Source organism: Pinus tabuliformis, chromosome 8, assembly GCF_031772625.1.
Source record: "Pinus tabuliformis cultivar Carrire ecotype Pingquan chromosome 8, CPIR1, whole genome shotgun sequence".
In the NCBI taxonomy this organism is placed as follows: Eukaryota; Viridiplantae; Streptophyta; class Pinopsida; order Pinales; family Pinaceae; genus Pinus; species Pinus tabuliformis.
The window spans coordinates 1000396300-1000418011 of record NC_142294.1 but is presented as its reverse complement, the minus strand read 5'-3'; the positions used below and the strand labels follow the sequence as shown (position 1 = coordinate 1000418011).

General features: G+C 37.3%; 1 protein-coding gene and 2 pseudogenes across 1 annotated transcript; all 3 read right to left on the bottom strand.

Annotated features, from left to right (window-relative positions):
- Positions 1-2373: 2373 nt before the first annotated feature.
- On the bottom strand, positions 2374-3744 carry LOC149238764 (protein DMR6-LIKE OXYGENASE 1-like). The gene is made up of 2 exons (XM_089369663.1): positions 3508-3744; positions 2374-2526 (listed from the first exon to the last, which is right to left on the bottom strand). The coding sequence occupies exons 1-2, from the start codon at positions 3742-3744 to the stop codon at positions 2374-2376; spliced, it is 390 nt and encodes a 129-aa protein (XP_089225789.1).
- A 1744-nt stretch (positions 3745-5488) lies between these two features.
- On the bottom strand, positions 5489-6058 carry LOC149238763 (protein DMR6-LIKE OXYGENASE 1 pseudogene; annotated as a pseudogene).
- A 105-nt stretch (positions 6059-6163) lies between these two features.
- Positions 6164-6823, bottom strand: LOC149238762 (protein DMR6-LIKE OXYGENASE 1 pseudogene; annotated as a pseudogene).
- Between the last annotated feature and the right edge of the window lie 14889 nt (positions 6824-21712).

Here is a 21712-nt window from a genome sequence, read left to right as displayed (position 1 = left end):
CAGACCACTGACCTCGCCTTGCATTAAAACAGTGATGCCACGTGCATCTGAATGGCGTGGTGTGCCAAGAGTAATATCTGGTTTCAGGCATGGAGGATAGTACATTATATCCATGATTTGGGTGTGTTTTTCGAAGATTCTATCCAAGTAACTGGAATCGAGCCCTAGAGCTTCAGAAACGGCAGCCAACAGCCTTAAAATCAGAGCTCTCACCTTCATAGCTTAGTTTCCTGCGATCTCTCTGTATAAAAGCATATGCAAGATAAGTACTTGTTGTTGTTGCAATATTGTTCCTCCAGATTTTGGACTTCTTTTAGTTACCCTCTATTGAATCTGGCATGCTCGGTCTTCCACGGGCATTTCGAAGAATTCTTTGGCAATTTCCATCATGCTTTTCATGGTTCCTTCTAGTACGCCATGGTCCACTATCTGCACTCACTTAGATCAACCAGAAGATATGTGGCCATAAAAAAGAATAGTACATACCCTCAGATATGAAACTTGAACCAGACACTAGCTCTTATTAACACATCAGAATGACATTAAAAATATAGATTAAATAATAGGGCCTTTTTGGTGTGCGTAGAGGAGAATCCAGAGATATTAAAAGAAAAGCACTGGCAAGAGAAGGGGGATTAAAGTATGATGTACCTGGAAAAAGCCATCTTCCACACACGCATGGCGGATTTCTTCAACTACCCTTGTTCTGTTGGGGCCATCCAGGTCCTGGAGATCCACCACTGGAATGCTCTCAGATTAAGACACCTCAGACAGGTGGGGGCATTCACTGGGAGGCAGGATATATTTATCTTGAACTTGAAGATGATTTATTCCATTGGACAACAGCTTTTCGACAGCATTCACATCTTGGGTCAGGACATCTTCCATTGTAGACGGCGTATTTCTTTCTCGAGTGCTGTAAAATTGGCAGTGGCACCTACCTATTGCTGTGAAAAACTAAGCTTCGATTCGCACACCAGAAATAGGATATTGGCTGATGGGCAAAAGAAGAGTGCACATTTAAGTGCGTGCGTGTAGATCTCTACAAATGAATTGAAAAGACATCCCCATGTTAAAGTTTTCAATATACACTATACAGTTTTACTACTATTTTTTACTCTCTTTCTTTTAATTTTCAGAATCGAAAGAGAGGATGAATTGCGTTTAATAAATAGCAAAAGAATTTAAAAGAAGAATTATAAATTCTGATTATGTCGTTCAAATTCACAGCAAGAGCCAATTGGCATCGTTTTCAATTTTCTGAATGTGCTACGCATGGCTGTAGCGGTGCACAAGTTAGCCCAAGCAATGAAGATTTCACAAGAGTTGCAAGCTTTGTAAGACAAGTCAGAGTGGAAAATGAGAATCCTTACAAGGTCTGGGCCATCCCTATAATGTACAAAGTTCGAATTTTTGGCTATATCAATGTTTTTGTTAGGGTTTTTGATGGGTTTCGGAGGATTTTATTTTTGTTTATTTTCTTCTTTGGGTTTCTTCAAAGACCATGTAATAATCCTGTTGATGGTAGAGCTATATGCTGGTAACTGTCCCTAGGCTTGGTATTTGATGTTCTGTAAACTTGTCTGCTTTTTGATCTGGATCTCTGTTGCTCTCGATGAGCTCTCTGTTGATCTCTGTAATTGCAATCTGAATATGCACTATACGGTTTTACTATCTTATTGTTATGGTTTCTTCCGTAAGTGTTTTTAAAAATGACACGTTTCACGAAATAGTTTTGGTTTCTGATGTCACATAGACACTTTTTTTTGGTTCAACTATTCTGTAATGGTCCCCTGCATAAGGGGGTTGGGTTTTTACGTTAGGTCTCTGTATCGTAGGGTTTGTTCTGCGACTGCCATACTTGTCATTAATGTTGTGTAATGGGTTTCTGCATGTTCTGTTTCGAATCGATACTTTTGTAACATTGGGCTAGTTCTACTGTTTGAGCACTAAATGCCTTCACATAAGGCACATGTCAAAGCATGTCAATGCTCTCGTACACGCAATTGGCCAATTAGTTTCCTAGCGGTAGATAGGTCGGTGTTGTTTTGTGTTGTAATTTAGGCTAGACCAGTGGTTTTTTGATGGTTGAGAGTAGGTTTAAATGTGCAAAGATTGGAACTGAAAATAAAATATGTTCAATAGTTAAAACTATGTAATCATCTTTTATTCATCCAAAGGGCAACGGGGTTATTGGATGGTCCAGTGATAGTAATAATGTTGATAATGGCTCCCTTAAATCAAATTCAACAACAAATTTCATTCACCGTTGTTCTCTGTATATTCAATTTTCAAATGGTCCAACACTGTCTTATTCTTTAATTCCTGGCTCCAGAAAATTCTCATGAATTCTCCAATCTTATATCCTTTGTACTAAGCCGGATGTTGTTCATCAACTAGGGACGCTGCAGGGGCAATGAAGGCATCCTCCGAGGGGCCATAAAACGTAGGAATTGATATACGTGCAGCAGATGCATTTGTTACTGCTCGATGTTCCACACTTCTGAATCTACCATTGCTCACAACCTAACAAATTATTAGCATTAATAATAACATTGTCAAATTCCCATTTTTCACAACCTGATAAATTATTAGCATTAGCATTAGCATTAACAATAACATTGTCAAATTTTCAGGAGGAAATAAAGTATTGGATCTGCTCTTGCTCTTGTTAAATACCTGCAGTTGATCTCCCATATTAACAACGAAAGTGGTGGGTATGGGTTGTACAACAACTCACTTTCCATTTCTGAGTACTTGCAGACCACTGACCTCGCCTTGCATTAAAACAGTGATGCTACACGCATCTGAATGGCGTGGTGTGCCAAGAGTAATATACGGTTTCGGACATGGAGGATAGTACATTATATCCATGAGTTGGGTGTGTTTTCCGAAGATTTTGTCCAAGTTACTAGAATCGAGCCCTAGAGCTTCAGAAATGGCAGCCAGCAGCCTTAAAATCAGAGCTCTCACCTTCATAGCGTAGTTGCCTGCGATCTCTCTGTATAAAAGCATATGCAAGATAAGTACTTCTTGTTGTTGCAATATCGTTCCTCCAGAGTTTGGACTTCTTTTATTTACCCTCTATTGAATCTAGCATGCTCGGCCTTCCACGGGCATTTCGAAGAATTCTTTGGCAATTTCCATCATGCTTTTCATGGTTCCTTCTGGTACGCCATGTTTCACTATCTGCACTCACTTAGATCAACCAGAAGATATGTGGCCATAAAAAAGAATAGTACATACCCTCAGATATGAAACTTGAACCAGTCACTAGATCTTATTAACACATCAGACTGACATTAAAAATATAGATTAAATAATCCTACAACTCTGAAAGTAATAGCCTCAAAAACTTCAGGAATAGAAAACTGATAAGAAATATTCTAGAATATCCATGGCAAGCTTAATTTGTAACATAGGGCCTTTTTGGTGTGCGTAGAGGATAATCCAGAGATATTAAAAGAAAAGCACTGGCAAGAGAAGGGGGATCGAAGTATGATGTACCTGGAAAAATCCATCTTCCTCGCACGCATGGCGGATTTCTTCAACTACCCTTGTTCTGTTAGGGCCATCCAGGTCCTGGAGATCCACCACCAGAATGCTCTCAGAGTAAGACACCTCAGACAGGTGGGGGCGTTCACTGGGAGGCAAGATATATTTATCTTGAACTTGAAGATGATTTATTCCATTGGACAACAGCTTTTCGACAACATTCACATCTTGGGTCAGGACTTCTTCCATTGTAGATGGCATATTTCTTTCTCGAGTGCTGTAAAATTGGCAGTGGCACCTACCTATTGCTATGCAAAACTAAACTTCGATTCGCACACTAGAAATAGGATATCGGATGATGGGAAAAATAAGAGTGAACATTTAAGTGCCTGCGTGTAGATCTCTGCAAATGAATTGAAAAGACATCCCCATGTTAAAGTTTTCAATATACACTATACAATTTTACTACTATTTTTTACTCTCTTTCTTTTAATTTTCAGAATCGAAAGAGAGGATGAATTACGTTTAATGAATAGCAAAAGAATTTAAAAGAAGAATTATAAATTCTGGTTATGTTGTTCAAATTCACAGCAAGAGCCAGTTGGCATCATTTTCTATTTTTTGAATGTGTTATGCATGGTAACTGTCGTTGGGCTTGGTATTTGATGTTTTGTAAACTAGTCTACTTTTTGGGCTTGGTATTCGATGTTCTGTAAACTAGTCTGCTTTTTGATCTGGATCTCTGTTTCTCTCGATTAGCTCTCCGTTGATCTCTTTAATTGTAATCTGAATATGCACTATACGGTTTTACTATCTCATCGTTATGGTTTCTTCCGTAAGTGTTTTTAAAAATGACACGTTTCACGAAATAGTTTTGGTTTCTGATGTCACATAGACACTTTTTTTTGGTTCAACTATTCTGTAATGGTCCCCTGCATAAGGGGGTTGGGTTTTTATGTCAGGTCTCTGTATCATAGGGTTTGTTCTGCGACTGCCATACTTTTCATTAATGTTGTGTAATGGGTTTCTGCATGTTCTGTTTTGAATCGATACTTCTGTAACATTGGGTTGGTTCTGCTGTTTGAGCACTAAATGCGTTCACTTGGCCAATTAGTTGCCTAACGGTAGATAGGTCGGTGATGTTTTGTGTTGTAATTTAGGCTAGACTAGTGGTTTTTTGATGGTTGAGAGTAGGTTTAAATGTGCAAAGATTGGAATTTTAGGCTATCTAAGCGGTTTTGTGATTAGACCCATCTCCAGTATCTCATGGCAACTCAAGCTCAAGCCTCAGAAAGCAACCATCAAGAGCATTCTGAGTCTTTCTCCACCCCCAGTTAAAATGCCACTCAGTTCCTGCTGCGTTAGCTCTTTTAAGTCATTCTCTTTCCTCTCCATTTTCAATTACAAGCCCACCCTCAATCGCATAAAACATTCATACTCTGTCAGTCAATGTACACCCCATTCAATAACCCACAACTTCAACCCCTTTTAGATCACCTTCAAAAACCTGGGTATTTCTCAGTTGATATATGCACAGCACAAAAACAACATTCTCAAGGATGTGGGTAAGCAAACTCTGTCAATGGCATCCATGCTCTTGTTCACCTCTCTCATTCAGCAAGTCCAGTTGACACCATCTTTAGCAATTACCCAAATCTTGAACTCAGACTTTCAATCCAACATGGCCTCAAAAGAGCCAGAGGCATACAAACATTAAGACCTTAAATTATTTACAAAATGTAGGCCACCATTATACCATTTAATGGGAGAATAATGAGTACCCATCAACATCATTACCATAGGTTTCTCCCATAAAATGGTTTTGGGGTCAATGTCAATAGTGAAAATATCATCTACATAATAATCAACATTTTTTATATCCGCTTCTCATGGGATTGAATTTGAAGAGCCACACTTGATTCTTCTCTACCTTCACTATGTTAAGACAATTTAAGTACATATAGGTTATAGTTTTAATGTTATAGTTAATGTGTTAGTTAGTTAAGGCATCCTCTGAGGGGCCATAAAACGTAGGAATTGATATACGTGCAACAGATGCATTCGTTACTGCTCGATGTTCCACACTTCTGAATCTACCATTGCTCACAACGTGACAAATTATTAGCATTAATAATAACATTGTCAAATTCCCATTACTCACAACCTGATAAATTATTAGCATTAGCATTAGCATTAACAATAACATTGTCAAATTTTCAGGAGGAAATAAAGTATTGGATCCGCTCTTGCTCTTGTTAAATACCTACAGTTGATCTCCCATATTAACAACGAAAGCTTTGGGTATGGGTTCTACAGCAACCCACTTTCCATTTCTGAGTACTTGCAGACCACTGACCTCGCCTTGCATTAAAACAGTGATGCCACGTGCATCTGAATGGCGTGGTGTGCCAAGAGTAATATCCGGTTTCAGGCATGGAGGATAGTACATTATATCCATGATTTGGGTGTGTTTTTCAAAGATTCTATCCAAGTAACTGGAATCGAGCCCTAGAGCTTCAGAAACGGCAGCCAACAGCCTTAAAATCAGAGCTCTCACCTTCATAGCTTAGTTGCCTGCGATCTCTCTGTATAAAAGCATATGCAAGATAAGTACTTGTTGTTGTTGCAATATTGTTCCTCCAGAGTTTGGACTTATTTTAGTTACCCTCTATTGAATCTGGCATGCTCGGTCTTCCACGGGCATTTCGAAGAATTCTTTGGCAATTTCCATCATGCTTTTCATGGTTCCTTCTGGTACGCCATGTTCCACTATCTGCACTCACTTAGATCAACCAGAAGATATGTGGCCATAAAAAAGAATAGTACATACCCTCAGATATGAAACTTGAACCAGTCACTAGATCTTATTAACACATCAGAATGACATTAAAAATATAGATTAAATAATCCTACAACTCTGAAAGTAATAGCTTCAAAAACTTCAGGAATAGAAAACTGATAAGAAATATTCTAGAATATCCATGGCAAGATTAATTTGTAACATAGGGCCTTTTTGGTGTGCGTAGAGGAGAATCCAGAGATATTAAAAGAAAATTACTGGAAAGAGAAGGGGGATTAAAGTATGATGTACCTGGAAAAAGCCATCTTCCACGCACGCATGGCGGATTTCTTCAACTACCCTTGTTCTGTTGGGGCCATCCAGGTCCTGGAGATCCACCACTGGAATGCTCTCAGAGTAAGACACCTCAGACAGGTGGGGGCATTCACTGGGAGGCAGGATATATTTATCTTGAACTTGAAGATGATTTATTCCATTGGACAGCAGCTTTTCGACAGCATTCACATCCTGGGTCAAGACATCTTCCATTGTAGACGGCGTATTTCTTTCTCGAGTGCTGTGAAATTGGCAGTGGCACCTACCTATTGCTGTGAAAAACTAAGCTTTGATTCGCACACCAGAAATAGGATATCGGCTGATGGGAAAAAGAAGAGTGAACATTTAAGTGCGTGCGTGTAGATATCTACAAATGAATTGAAAAGACATCCCCATGTTAAAGTTTTCAATATACACTATACAGTTTTACTACTATTTTTTACTCTCTTTCTTTTAATTTTCAGAATCGAAAGAGAGGATGAATTGCGTTTAATAAATAGCAAAAGAATTTAAAAGAAGAATTATAAATTCTGATTATGTCGTTCAAATTCACGGCAAGAGCTAATTGGCATCGTTTTCAATTTTCTGAATGTGCTACGCATGGCTGTAACGGTGCACAAGTTAGCCCAAGCAGTGAAGATTTCACAAGAGTTGCAAGCTTTGTAAGACAAGTCAGAGTGGAAAATGAGAATCCTTACAAGGTCTGGGCCATCCCCATAATGTACAAAGTTCGAATTTTTGGCTATATCAATGTTTTTGTTAGGGTTTTTGAGGGGTTTCGGTGGATTTTATTTTTGTTTATTTTCTTCTTTGGGTTTCTTCAAAGACCATGTAATAATCCTGTTGATGGTAGAGCTATATGCTGGTAACTGTCCCTAGGCTTGGTATTTGATGTTCTGTAAACTTGTCTGCTTTTTGATCTGGATCTCTGTTGCTCTCGATGAGCTCTCTGTTGATCTCTGTAATTGCAATCTGAATATGCACTATACGGTTTTACTATCTCATTGTTATGGTTTCTTCCGTAAGTGTTTTTAAAAATGACACGTTTCACGAAATAGTTTTGGTTTCTGATGTCACATAGACACTTTTTTTTGGTTCAACTATTCTGTAATGGTCCCCTGCATAAGGGGGTTGGGTTTTTACGTCAGGTCTCTGTATCGTAGGGTTTGTTCTGCGACTGCCATACTTGTCATTAATGTTGTGTAATGGGTTTCTGCATGTTCTGTTTCGAATCGATACTTTTGTAACATTGGGCTGGTTCTACTGTTTGAGCACTAAATGCCTTCACATAAGGCACATGTCAAAGCATGTCAATGCTCTCGTACACGCAATTGGCCAATTAGTTTCCTAGCGGTAGATAGGTCGGTGCTGTTTTGTGTTGTAATTTAGGCTAGACCAGTGGTTTTTTGATGGTTGAGAGTAGGTTTAAATGTGCAAAGATTGGAACTGAAAATAAAATATGTTCAATAGTTAAAACTATGTAATCATCTTTTATTCATCCAAAGGGCAACGGGGTTATTGGATGGTCCAGTGATAGTAATAATGTTGATAATGGCTCCCTTAAATCAAATTCAACAACAAATTTCATTCACCGTTGTTCTCTGTATATTCAATTTTCAAATGGTCCAACACTGTCTTATTCTTTAATTCCTGGCTCCAGAAAATTCTCATGAATTCTCCAATCTTATATCCTTTGTACTAAGCCGGATGCTGTTCATCAACTAGGGACGCTGCAGGGGCAATGAAGGCATCATCCGAGGAGCCATAAAACGTAGGAATTGATATACGTGCAGCAGATGCATTTGTTACTGCTCGATGTTCCACACTTCTGAATCTACCATTGCTCACAACCTAACAAATTATTAGCATTGATAATAACATTTTCAAATTCCCATTTTTCACAACCTGATAAATTATTAGCATTAGCATTAGCATTAACAATAACATTGTCAAATTTTTAGGAGGAAATAAAGTATTGGATCTGCTCTTGCTCTTGTTAAATACCTGCAGTTGATCTCCCATATTAACAACGAAAGCGGTGGGTATGGGTTCTACAACAACTCACTTTCCATTTCTGAGTACTTGCAGACCACTGACCTCGCCTTGCATTAAAACAATGATGCCACGCACATCTGTATGGCGTGGTGTGCCAAGAGTAATATACGGTTTCGGACATGGAGGATAGTACATTATATCCATGAGTTGGGTGTGTTTTCCGAAGATTTTGTCCAAGTAACTAGAATCGAGCCCTAGAGCTTCAGAAATGGCAGCCAGCAGCCTTAAAATCAGAGCTCTCACCTTCATAGCATAGTTGCCTGCGATCTCTCTGTATAAAAGCATATGCAAGATAAGTACTTCTTGTTGTTGCAATATCGTTCCTCCAAAGTTTGGACTTCTTTTATTTACCCTCTATTGAATCTAGCATGCTCGGTCTTCCACGGGCATTTCGAAGAATTCTTTGGCAATTTCCATCATGCTTTTCATGGTTCCTTCTGGTACACCATGTTTCACTATCTGCACTCACTTGGATCAACCAGAAGTATGTGGCCATAAAAAAGAATAGTACATACCCTCAGATATGAAACTTGAACCAGTCACTAGATCTTATTAACACATCAGACTGACATTAAAAATATAGATTAAATAATCCTACAACTCTGAAAGTAATAGCCTCAAAAACTTCAGGAATAGAAAACTGATAAGAAATATTCTAGAATATCCATGGCAAGCTTAATTTGTAACATAGGGCCTTTTTGGTGTGCGTAGAGGATAATCCAGAGATATTAAAAGAAAATCACTGGCAAGAGAAGGGGGATCGAAGTATGATGTACCTGGAAAAATCCATCTTCCTCGCACGCATGGCGGATTTCTTCAACTACCCTTGTTCTGTTAGGGCCATCCAGGTCCTGGAGATCCACCACCGGAATGCTCTCAGAGTAAGACACCTCAGACAGGTGGGGGCGTTCACTGGGAGGCAGGATATATTTATCTTGAAATTGAAGATGATTTATTCCATTGGACAGCAACTTTTCGACAGCATTCACATCCTGGGTCAGGACTTCTTCCATTGTAGATGGCATATTTCTTTCTCGAATGCTGTAAAATTGGCAATGGCACCTACCTATTGCTGTGCTAAACTAAACTTCGATTCGCACACTAGAAATAGGATATCGGATGATGGGCAAAAGAAGAGTGAACATTTAAGTGCGTGCGTGTAGATCTCTGCAAATGAATTGAAAAGACATCCCCATGTTAAAGTTTTCAATATACACTATACAATTTTACTACTATTTTTTACTCTCTTTCTTTTAATTTTCAGAATCGAAAGAGAGGATGAATTACGTTTAATGAATAGCAAAAGAATTTAAAAGAAGAATTATAAATTATGGTTATGTTGTTCAAATTCACAGCAAGAGCCAATTGGCATCATTTTCAATTTTTTGAATGTGCTATGCATGGTAACTGTCGTTGGGCTTGGTATTTGATGTTTTGTAAACTAGTCTACTTTTTGGGCTTGGTATTCGATGTTCTATAAACTAGTCTGCTTTTTGATCTGGATCTCTGTTTCTCTCGATTAGCTCTCCGTTGATCTCTTTAATTGCAATCTGAATATGTACTATACGGTTTTACTATCTCATCGTTATGGTTTCTTCCGTAAGTGTTTTTAAAAATGACACATTTCACGAAATAGTTTTGGTTTCTGATGTCACATAGACACTTTTTTTTGGTTCAACTATTCTGTAATGGTCCCCTGCATAAGGGGGTTGGGTTTTTATGTCAGGTCTCTGTATCATCGGGTTTGTTCTGCGACTGCCATACTTGTCATTAATGTTGTGTAATGGGTTTCTGCATGTTCTGTTTTGAATCGATACTTCTGTAACGTTGGGTTGGTTCTGCTGTTTGAGCACTAAATGCGTTCACTTGGCCAATTAGTTGCCTAACGGTAGATAGGTCGGTGCTGTTTTGTGTTGTAATTTAGGCTAGACTAGTGGTTTTTTGATGGTTGAGAGTAGGTTTAAATGTGCAAAGATTGGAATTTTAGGCTATCTAAGCGGTTTTGTGATTAGACCCATCTCCAGTATCTCATGGCAACTCAAGCTCAAGCCTCAGCAAGCAACCATCAAGAGCATTCTGAGTCTTTCTCCACCCCCAGTTAAAATGCCACTCAGTTCCTGCTGCGTTAGCTCTTTTAAGTCATTCTCTTTCCTCTCCATTTTCAATTACAAGCCCACCTTCAATCGCATAAAACATTCATACTCTGTCAGTCAATGTACACCCGATTCAATAACCCACAACTTCAACCCCTTTTAGATCACCTTCAAAAACCTGGGTATTTCTCAGTTGATATATGCACAGCACAAAAACAACATTCTCAAGGATGTGGGTAAGCAAACTCTGTCAATGGCATCCATGCTCTTGTTCACCTCTCTGATTCAGCAAGTCCAGTTGACACCATCTTTAGCAATTACCCAAATCCTAAACTCAGACTTTCAATCCAACATGGCCTCAAAAGAGCCAGAGGCATACAAACATTAAGACCTTAAATTATTTACAAAATGTAGGCCACCATTATACCATTTAATGGGAGAATAATGAGTACCCATCAACATCATTACCATAGGTTTCTCCCATAAAATGGTTTTGGGGTCAATGTCAATAGTGAAAATATCATCTACATAATAATCAACATTTTTTATATCCGCTTCTCATGGGATTGAATTTGAAGAGCCACACTTGATTCTTCTCTACCTTCACTATGTTAAGACAATTTAAGTACATATAGGTTATAGTTTTAATGTTATAGTTAATGTGTTAGGTATTAAAGTTTATGTCTTGTAACATTTTAGGAGTTACAATGTGTTTATGATGAGAGTGTACTAGGGGTCATAATTTTTAGAATTCATTGTGTTAAAAATCATATTGCACTATGGTTTACTTAATAATAGAGTTATTCCCTTAAGGATTATAAGGTAATAAATGCCATTTTTTCTTAATGGTAATAGTGGTTAGAAGTTGCATTTTGGAAGGGTTTGCAATTCTCCAAGAGTGATCAAAGTATATTATGGTTTATATGGGATATGGGACATATAAGTATTTTGACTTTCATAATGGTTTTTGGTTAAGACACATTGTATTTGATATTATAGTGACCATAGTGGTGAAAGGTTACATTAATAAAGGGAAAAAATTAGTGGGGCTAATATATAGTGCAATATATATGAATATCTAATAATAAATTCATTATAAGTATTTTTATTCTTCATGAAAGTATTTTTTTGTTGTATTTGCGTTCTTCAATTTATGCCTTACGGCGTTTCCTTTGCAACATCTGGTGCAAATGCTAGTTTAGTTAAATTTAAATTGCAGTCCAAAAATGAAAATTATTTGTCTTAAAAGATAAAAGCATATTTGGATACCCATTGGGGAGATGAGCATGGACTACAATTGCATGAAATTCCTATCTATTTTTGGGACTCATTTTGTGTAATCAAATATGAGGTCTAAAAATGAAAATTCTCATTCTCTAGATATAAAAGTAGATTTGGATACTCATTTAGGAGATGAGGATGGGGTTGTAAGTGCATCAAATTTTAAGTCATTTTTATGCCTCTTTTACTTAAATTTAAACCAAGGTCCAAAAACAAAAATTCTTCATTTTAAAAGATAAAGGTAGATTTGGATAATAATTGTAGAGATGTGAATGTGGAATTTATTGCATGAATTCCCAAGTTGGTTTTGTGCTGATTTTAGTGAAAACCAACGTGAGGTACAAAAATGGAAATCCATAGTTTTCAATCTAAAAGTAGATATGGATACCTATTTTTCACATTAACATGGGGATTTGACTGCATGAAATTTCATCCATTTTAATGTTTTTTTTTTTGTTAAAATCAATGGTAGGTCCAAAAATGATAAATCCTCATTTTCAAATATAAATGTAGAAATGGATACCCATTTGGGAGATTAGCACATGGCTTAAGTTGCATAAAATTTCGATCCATTTATGTGCTTGCTTTGGCTAAACTTAAAATAAGGTCCAAAAATGAAATTTCTCTATTTTAAGATCTAAAACTTGATTTTGATAACCACATGGGAGATAAGCATGGGGCTGTAATTTTGTGAAAACATAGGATATTTTTGTACCTATATTTATCAAAGTCAATTTAAGGTCCAAAAATGAACATTCTGGGTTCACAAATGTAAAGGTAGATATGGATACCCATTGGGTAGATGAGCATGCCTCTATAATTGCAGGGAATTTTGGGTCACATTGACACTTCTTTTGGTGAAATTAAAACTAAGGTCTAATATTTCTTAGTTTTAAAAGTTAGAAGTAGATATGGATACCCATTGGGGAAATGAGTATGGGATTGCAATTGAGTGAAATTCCAAGGCATTTTTGTGCCTTTTTTTGGTCAAAATCAATAGAAAGAATGAAAGAAATTATTTTAACCTCCACGAAGCTAAAGATAGCCTATGGGACAAATTACTTCTCCATTTGATTCTTGTATTCAACCCTTTTCCTATGAATCCTCACAATAAACACTTCCAACTTCTCAAAAAAACCCTCGCTGAATAAATTATCCCAAGAACTAGCTGCTTGAATATCTGCATAAATTTCCCTGATGTCTTAGAAGGCCTCACATTATAAAATGAAATGCTTTTCTATTTCCACTTTTCCAGAAGAGAAAAAAATACATACTCTTTCCTCCTAGATTTCTTTTGGCTTTTCCAGCACCCTGTTTCACAACAAAGTTGATGAGAATTAGTCCTTAACTATGTAATAAGAAATTTAGCTCTCTAAGAAATATTGGCCCCTATGTGCACTTTTTGTTGATGATTATGAGTGGGATTAAACTTTTCAATATAGTACTTTATATTTATCCCTAGCTCCTTATCTCAAGTATGCTTGTGGAACTTATCCATAACAAAGCTTTTATCTCTTCACTGTTTATGGGACACATGTTCAAGAAAATACCCCATTTACTAAACCATTTGTTATTTTGCCACATCCAAGTCTTCTTTCTTTTGCACAATATGTCATTAATGACAACCTTAGGTCATCTGCCCTCTTCCATTGTCTCAATTTTCTTTAATTACCTTATGACTCACACCATAACAATTGCTTCAATATGAGCAACCCTTGTTTCACTTAACAAGATAGCATAAGGAACCACACTTTAAAATTTGAATTTATTTGTAATCAAATGCTTTTGAATTTTCTCAATTTTTTTCCTTTGCATGTCGGATGTACTGTTGGCCCATAGTTCACAACTGTAGATAATCACCAGAATCACTAAAAACCCAAAAATAGTTTGAATGTTTTTCCAATCCCATAACTCTACCTCTCTACACTTATTTTGAAAAGCATAAAATGCTTTCCAACCCCCCCAAACTTATTTTCTTTCTACAATCTTCCCAACTTAGATTTCTATTGAATTCAATTCCGATGTATTTTTAATCTGTAACTTCTTCTAGAGTAGTTCCTTCAAATTATAACTTATGCTAGTTATGTTTTATTTTGTTAGAGAAAACTACTATTTTCGTTTTTCTAATATTGACTTGCATCCTTGCCTTTCTACAAAAATTTTCAAGGGAGAGTACGTGCTCTCGTAAACCAAGAGCATATTTAGTAATCAGAATAAGGTCACATGCATACAAAATAAGCCTTATAACAAACTTTCCCAAATGGTTACCGTCACCCCCTTGCGAATTTAGCCACTCCTCAAGCTTGTTGATATATAAACCAAAAAGGGTAAGAGACGATGGAAAAACTTGATTGACCCTCATATCACTTCTAAAACTTTCCTAATGTAGAAATTCCTTGTAGATTGAAACGACTTATGTAATATGCTAAAACAAAAGACTTGAATCTATTCTACTCATCAGTGGAAACAATTAATTGATCGAGAAATCACAAAACTGACAAGATTCAATCGCACATGCTCAGAGATTTATCTAACTGGAAAACTTGCTGCTCAAAACCCCTTCCTATTTGTACAATTTACAAATAGAGAAAGATAGAGAATATTTACAATGCTTTCTCAAGCCTAAGAAACCTCTACACCAGTACAATTTATCTCATTGCCTCACAACTTGACTCTGGCCAATACTTAACGAGTTATGCTGCCTCCTAAGCTCCTATTTCCTTGCGTTTTTTCCTTGGGAATTATCTCCCTATTAATTAGGAAATTCCTAATTGAAATTGCACAATCCCTGTAGGCCCTCCTCTGACTGCATGCACCACCTATACAACTCAGAAAATTATACAAATGATAGTACATTTCCCTTGAACTCCAATATCAATTGGGTAACTCAAATTTCTTGCATGCATGAGTTAATTATGGCTGATTTATTAGTTAACTGGTTGAACATTTAAGATGCACCCCACTACCAAACCTCCTACTAATTCCTCCAACAGTTGGAACTAGTTTAATTGACACTAACTCAGTTTAACTCAATTAAGTTATTACAACTCAAATTAAACTCACCCTAGGCTCATAAAATTTAGGAGACACTTTACATGACTCAAGTTAGACCCTTAACTCAAATTAACCAAGTCAACTAAGTGAAATGAACTTTAGACCCTCAACTCGAATTAACTGAGTCAACTAAGTGAAATTAACTTAGTTAACTCTTACAAATTGCCTTGTGATGTCGTATTACAATTTTTCTCCTAATTTAATTCAAGGGAAAATTAAATCAATATTTTCTTGTTGCATGTTCAACACTCCCTCTCAAAAAGAAAGGGATTATGTCTTCCAGATTAATCACATTATTAGGATTTGGTTGACGTTTCAAACCAACTAATGTGGTTCATCCTCAGGACAAGGTGAGAAATCAATCGATCTGTAGGAATAAATAGCATGGATGCATCATTGCCCAGAGTTAGCCGTTACAAAATTAGTTACTAAGGTAAGAAAAATATTATTTGAATTTTTTTGTAAAGAGATTGTGTATGAGAATATTAAAATTTTATGAATTTAGTTAAAAATTAGGTGTTATGAATAACTAAATCTAGAATATTCTATTTTAATGAATTTAATAATTATTTATATAATATTAGAATATTAAAATATTAAGAGTTTAGTTAAGAACTAGCTGTTAGGAATAACTAAATCTAGAAAATTCTATTTCAATGAATTTAATAATTATTTATATAATATTAGAATATTAAAATATTAAGGGTTTAGTTAAGAACTAGTTGTTAGGAATAAGAATGGGATTATCAAATAACCCAATCCTATCAATGTGGAGCTTAAATTTTCCTCTTGACAATGCCTTTGTCAAGATGTCTGCATCCCGTTCCTCTATAGGAATTATTTCTGGGAAAAATAGTGTCTTTTCGAACGACTAGCCCTCTAGGTTTGGTAGCTACCCTAGAAACAACAGTTTAAAGCAATTCAACAATTTCTTCTACGTGTAACAAATAAGAGAAAGATAATGGAACCAACCTGGAACTTCCGCTTAATCCCTTGCTTGATATCTCTCCCCCTTGACAGAGCTTGCAACTCCTCCCTGTACTTAACCCGCTTGGAGAGTACCTGTAGAAACACAGTAACAAAGAACTGTCAAAGCATCTTGATCTATTACAACATAAACATTACAGAATCAAATGTTTAATAACAAATGATAGCATTCACAAATGATAACATTCACAATTGCACAATCATATGGAAGAAAACTTGAATAACTTTATTAATAGAAGGGAGAATTACAACCCAGTTGTCTGATCCAGCATCATACTCCCAGCATCAATCCCTCTTCACCTCATGAAATAGCAAGATCACACCAACAATACATTGCTCTTTCCTCGATTACAAACTATCAACACTTCCTTGAAATTCACAATATTCCAGCCTCCTAGATATCTTAGACGAGGGATCCATTTATAGTTGTGTGCAAGGGTATGAGTCATCTTTGGGGGTTTGATTAGTGTCATTCCACTTGTTACAATTGGTTCCGCTTGGAGATTTCTTGGATCTCTTACTCATCTCTAGGCGAATTCAGAGAGGCAAGTGGCACAGGAGAAGTTTCTAGAAGATTCCATGAGCAACGACCTAGCAAACTGTCTCAGACATTTGTCCATCCTTGCCCATCGCACCCTATAGAAGGCCCAAATAGTATGCATTGCACCCTAACAGTGTAACACTCAGTATGCATCACACTTTGCCAGTGAAGCAGTCAATATGGTTCAGTTTAGGCCAATTCTAGATGGTTTCTTAGGTGGAACTTTTGGGGAATGACGTAATCAGATGACTAAGCTCTTTTAGGGTATGAAACAAATCTTTTAGGGGTTGATGAGCCCTAGTTTATCGACATGTAAGTTTGGGGTTGATGTGCCCAAATATGTCTATAACAGTTGCCCCCTAAAGCATGAAGTCGTGAATTTTGATGTCAGGTGAAATGTTTTATCATGAGGATCCGAGGTTTCAAACTGGAAGGTGACCTGCATAAGTTACACTACAATACATCATCATAATGTAATTTTCATGATCTAGCTGAGGTAGGCATTCCCATGCTCAGCTTTGTAAATTCATTTCATGTACATAGATTAGATAGTCATCTGTAGATGTAGACTGGTGATTATTTAGATGTAGAGTCATCATCCATGGTTAGGATGACCATCTGTGTAGCACCTTTGTACATTTGATGTTTTTATATCCCTCAATATATCGCAGTCCAGATGGATGAAACTAGATCCAGGGTCTTCAAACTCGTTCAATCTTCGCCCGATGTTCAAGTCAATCCATGTGAAGAGATGTTCTGAAGTCAAACATGGAAAGACATCACCTGATTACCAGCCAATAATGTAAGCTGTTAACAGACGCAAGAGGAATCATCGAAAATGATAATGACCCTCAAGGTACTACAGTACAATTCACGTGGTGTGAATATATGATCTGATGTTGAACACCACGCAAAATCTTTCGGTCGAAGGGCATTGATGTCAACCTGTCGCCAGAAGTGATAAACTTGACATTGATGTATGCATGCTTCAAAGCATTGAAAGGGTTGTTTCTAAGTCAACTTCTTGGATAATGAGCTGATGTTGACAAGAAGTGAATCGTCGTAGGAGGGCCTTAATGTATTCCACATCTACGACACGAAACAAAGCAAATGATTTTTGGAGGTGAAAATGAACTGACGACACAAGGTTCAGGATTGGCGGTCATGAAAAAAAAGAAGGTTGGAGGTATTGTAGTGGATGAGACATTAACTTGATGGTGGTTTCTCAACTAAATGACTTCTCTTGAACATGTCGGAGACACTGAGATGAATTGGTAGCATTAACCCCAACAGATGGATGGTATGAAAGACCAATGGTGAGATGACCAGTGAATGGAATAACCCAACCCAACTCAATCATGAAGATGAAGTGAAAGTGTCATGTTCAAGAGAAACATGCTACCATAAATTCTTCAAGCTTTTTCCCTTTTTCCCCAGTCATTTCTGACCAGTAACTCTTTATTTTTTTCAAGTTTGAGGAGGATAACATATGCTTGTTCTATAATTTTCCCTTTGGGAAAACCTGTCGCTATGTTTTAACGAGTCTAGCGACAGTGAAACTCGGTCTCATATAGAATGGACAAGTTTGTCACTATTGTTTTAACGAGTTTAACGACAAGGATAACTCAGTCCTTTTCATGTTTAGAGAGTTTGAAAAGGGACGAAAAGAAAACTCCAGAAGCTCTTTTTCGTAAAATAATCCCTTAGGTTCGAAAAAGGATAAAATAATACAAAAAGGATGACTTTTCCAATCACTTTAACAAGCTGAAAAAGACAAACACTCGACTTTTTCGTAAGATAATCCCTCAGGTCCAAAAAAATATAAAATCATATAGGAGGGATGACATTTCCAATCAATTCAACGAGTTGGAAAGGCCAATTTCTCGACAATATTTTCATATTTAACGAGTCTAAAAAGGGTTTAAAGGAGACTCGATTTTGAGGAACGAGTGGTGTCTAGGGTAGCAACTGGTTCTGGTGAATTTGGAACTTCTCAAAACATGGTGAATTCTGTGAAGAGGATGGCTAATAAGACCACTCATCGCAATTATTCCTCAAAAGGGTAAAACAAACAAGTGAGAGCGTATGATCGGCCAAAGGGATGGAGTTGATGAGAGGTACAAAACCAAGGCTCAAAAGGCTGATAGAATAGCAATCGCAAAGGTTATTTAGTTGAAGGTGGGTTCATTTTTTGACAAGCTTGAACCATGGCGAAACTATACTTGGCGGGTTCATTTTTTGACAAGCTTGAACCATGGGGGAACTATGCCTGGTGGTTTCATTTTTTGACAAGCTTGAACCATGGGGGAACTATGCTTGGTGGGTTCATTTTTTGACATGCTTGAACCATGGGGGAACTATGCTTGGTTTTAGATTCATTTTTACTCAAGCTAGAAACGACAAAACTAAAAAGCTAGAAACGACAAAACTAAAAATTAAAATGAAATTGAAAAAAGGGAATAAAAATAGTTTGCATGCCCCTAGCATGATGAAAAGGAGAGCCTTGTATAACTAGATGGAAATCGTTGTGGTTAGGTAGGATGGTTTCGTCCAGAATAGACAAAACACCTCCTTGGTTTCGTCCAGTATAGATGAAGGTGAATGGTGTGTCAAACAAATCACATAACCTACAGGGAAACTTAACTTTGCAACTGGGTGCATCCAAAATAGACAAGGGTGCATGCCCCCTAAGCTTTGTTACATTCACCAGATTACTCATGGCGATCGGGTGGATGGAATGAAGATTCAAGTGATATCGTTGATGTAAAAGGACCATTTAGGGATGATGATTGACTTGGAGCTATGCTTGGACCAGGAAATGAAAGTTGGTCAATGGTGACAATCTTGCCTTCATGCGGGAAATGCATCACTTAGAAGAGTGTTGAAACAATAACTTCCATGTTATAAACATAGTCACGCCCAAGAAGTAAATTGTAATCTAACAGTCCTAGGATTATCATCATGTTCAGATGAACGGTTTTTGTTCTCAAAGTGATTGGTAACTTCGGAAGGATCCCTAAGGGCCGACTGGTTCCTTTGTTAAAGCCTGACAGATTCTGTGTAACAGGCATAAGTGATGTCGAACCAAGAGCTTTCCAAACAGTTGAGGAAAGGATACTCACTGATGCCCCTTCATCTATAATAGTGCCAGACACGATCATTTTACAAATTTGTACTATGATCCGGAAAGGTACATAAGAAGGAAGGCAGTATCTTTCTAGTTGATTCCAATCAAAGGAAGTGACTAGACTACTTGGAGGGGGTACCAAAAGAATGGGAGAATTAACCACTTGAGTTAATGGAGGGTTTTCCTCTTGTCTAGATGGAATAGGTGGATTGCTCCCAAGTTCATCGAAATCTGAAGTAACAAAAAGAATTTGAACGGTATCATTCTCACTCTCTTCGAGAAGGGTACGATTATCTGAAGGTGAACTTGGGTCAACTGTCACCTCAACTTATTGACTTTGGTCAGGTATAGACTCATAAGATTCACTTTCAGAGAGAGTGGTTTCGACCGACGGTTGATTTAAGTCGGTCGGTTTTTCAACTAGTAAAGGACTTGGGAAGAGTTTCTTGTAGCCAGATGGAAGTCGCTGCGGTGAAGTAGGATGATTATTCAACACTTTTTTGGATTCTTCCAAAAACGGACAAAGGTGAAGGGCATGGTTCCCTTCACATAACCTACATGGAAACCTAGAATTTCTCCTCTGTCCATGAACTTTACTATCACTAGTTTAAGGTGTGTTACCAACATGATCTGTAGAATTTGATGACACTGGATGGTGTGAACGGGGAGACCATTCTTTCAAGATCCGATGAAAGCAAAGATAGTCTCAAGAAAAATGGTCACCTGCACAAATTACGCATGGAAATTTGTCTTTGGAAAGTTTAATGTGTGGATTTTCCCTAGATGATGTATTCAAAGCAATGGTTGCTTGGTTGCCCCCTTGCTGAATTGACTTCTTCTTCTTCTCCTTTCCTTTCTTCTTCTTCTCAGCCACCTGGCTATTAGCATCACTACTTTCACCAAGCGAAGAGGAAGAAGGAGAGGGAGAAACAAACGAAGAATAAGGCGAAGGGTCAACTTCAGTATCAACTAGAGTTTGATTCGATTGCGGAGGAATCGTGGCATTTTGAACCACAAAGGTTGAGAATAGCCATACCGGCAGGCCAATGGCAATTCCTGGAAGGGACAATGTAGCCATATACGGAGCACCAACATTTCCCCAAGAAGAAAAAGGACTAGGATTCCCCTCAAAAGGGATTCCTTGATTGGTGGACTCCGAATTTGTCTCCATATATCCCAACTTAGGATCAACTAAGGAACAGGGATGTTATTCCGAATTCAATTAATTTTAATGATGCTTTGATACAATTTTGCTTTTTCAGTTTTTAAGAGTCAAGAAAAAGCTAAAGATGACACTAATCACCTTCTATTTTTAATGAGCTTGAAGTGACAAGTGCTCAGATGGACCTTTTATTTTAAAGAGTTGAAAAGGAATGAAAGTGACTACTCTAGAAAATCTAGACAGAGGGATTGCCAAACCAATCGAAAAAATGCAAAATACACCTTGTTGATAAATTAAAGATAAATTACCAAGGACTTATGTACGTCAATCAATCTTCCTGAATGTTGTGTTCAGTGCATTGCGATCAATAAGGCGGCAGACTCAGCTTCCTATGGATAAAGGATATAAGCCTATTGTGGTCTCCCAAAATATACGCAACGGTACGTGGAGCACAAATCCATGCTAGCACTTTTCGTATCAAGGAGGAGGAATCACCCAAGATTCAATGAAGACGATAGTTACTAGTTTTAATGACACGGAGCATGTCTCTAGCCTAAACCTCTAGATATGTTGCGTTAAGTTCCAAAGCGTTGTTATGTTCATTGAAATTTATTTTAAAGTTGATCTTGTTTAAAGTTTGCCTTTCAATGGTTCACCGCATGATGATGACTTTGAAATTCCTAAAATGCAATCTACAATGATAAACAATCTTTGTTTATTTTAATCAATGAAAATCCTAGCTACTAGGGAAAGAAGATTACAATTCTTTCAACAAAGAGCAAAGAGCACACACTAGTGCATT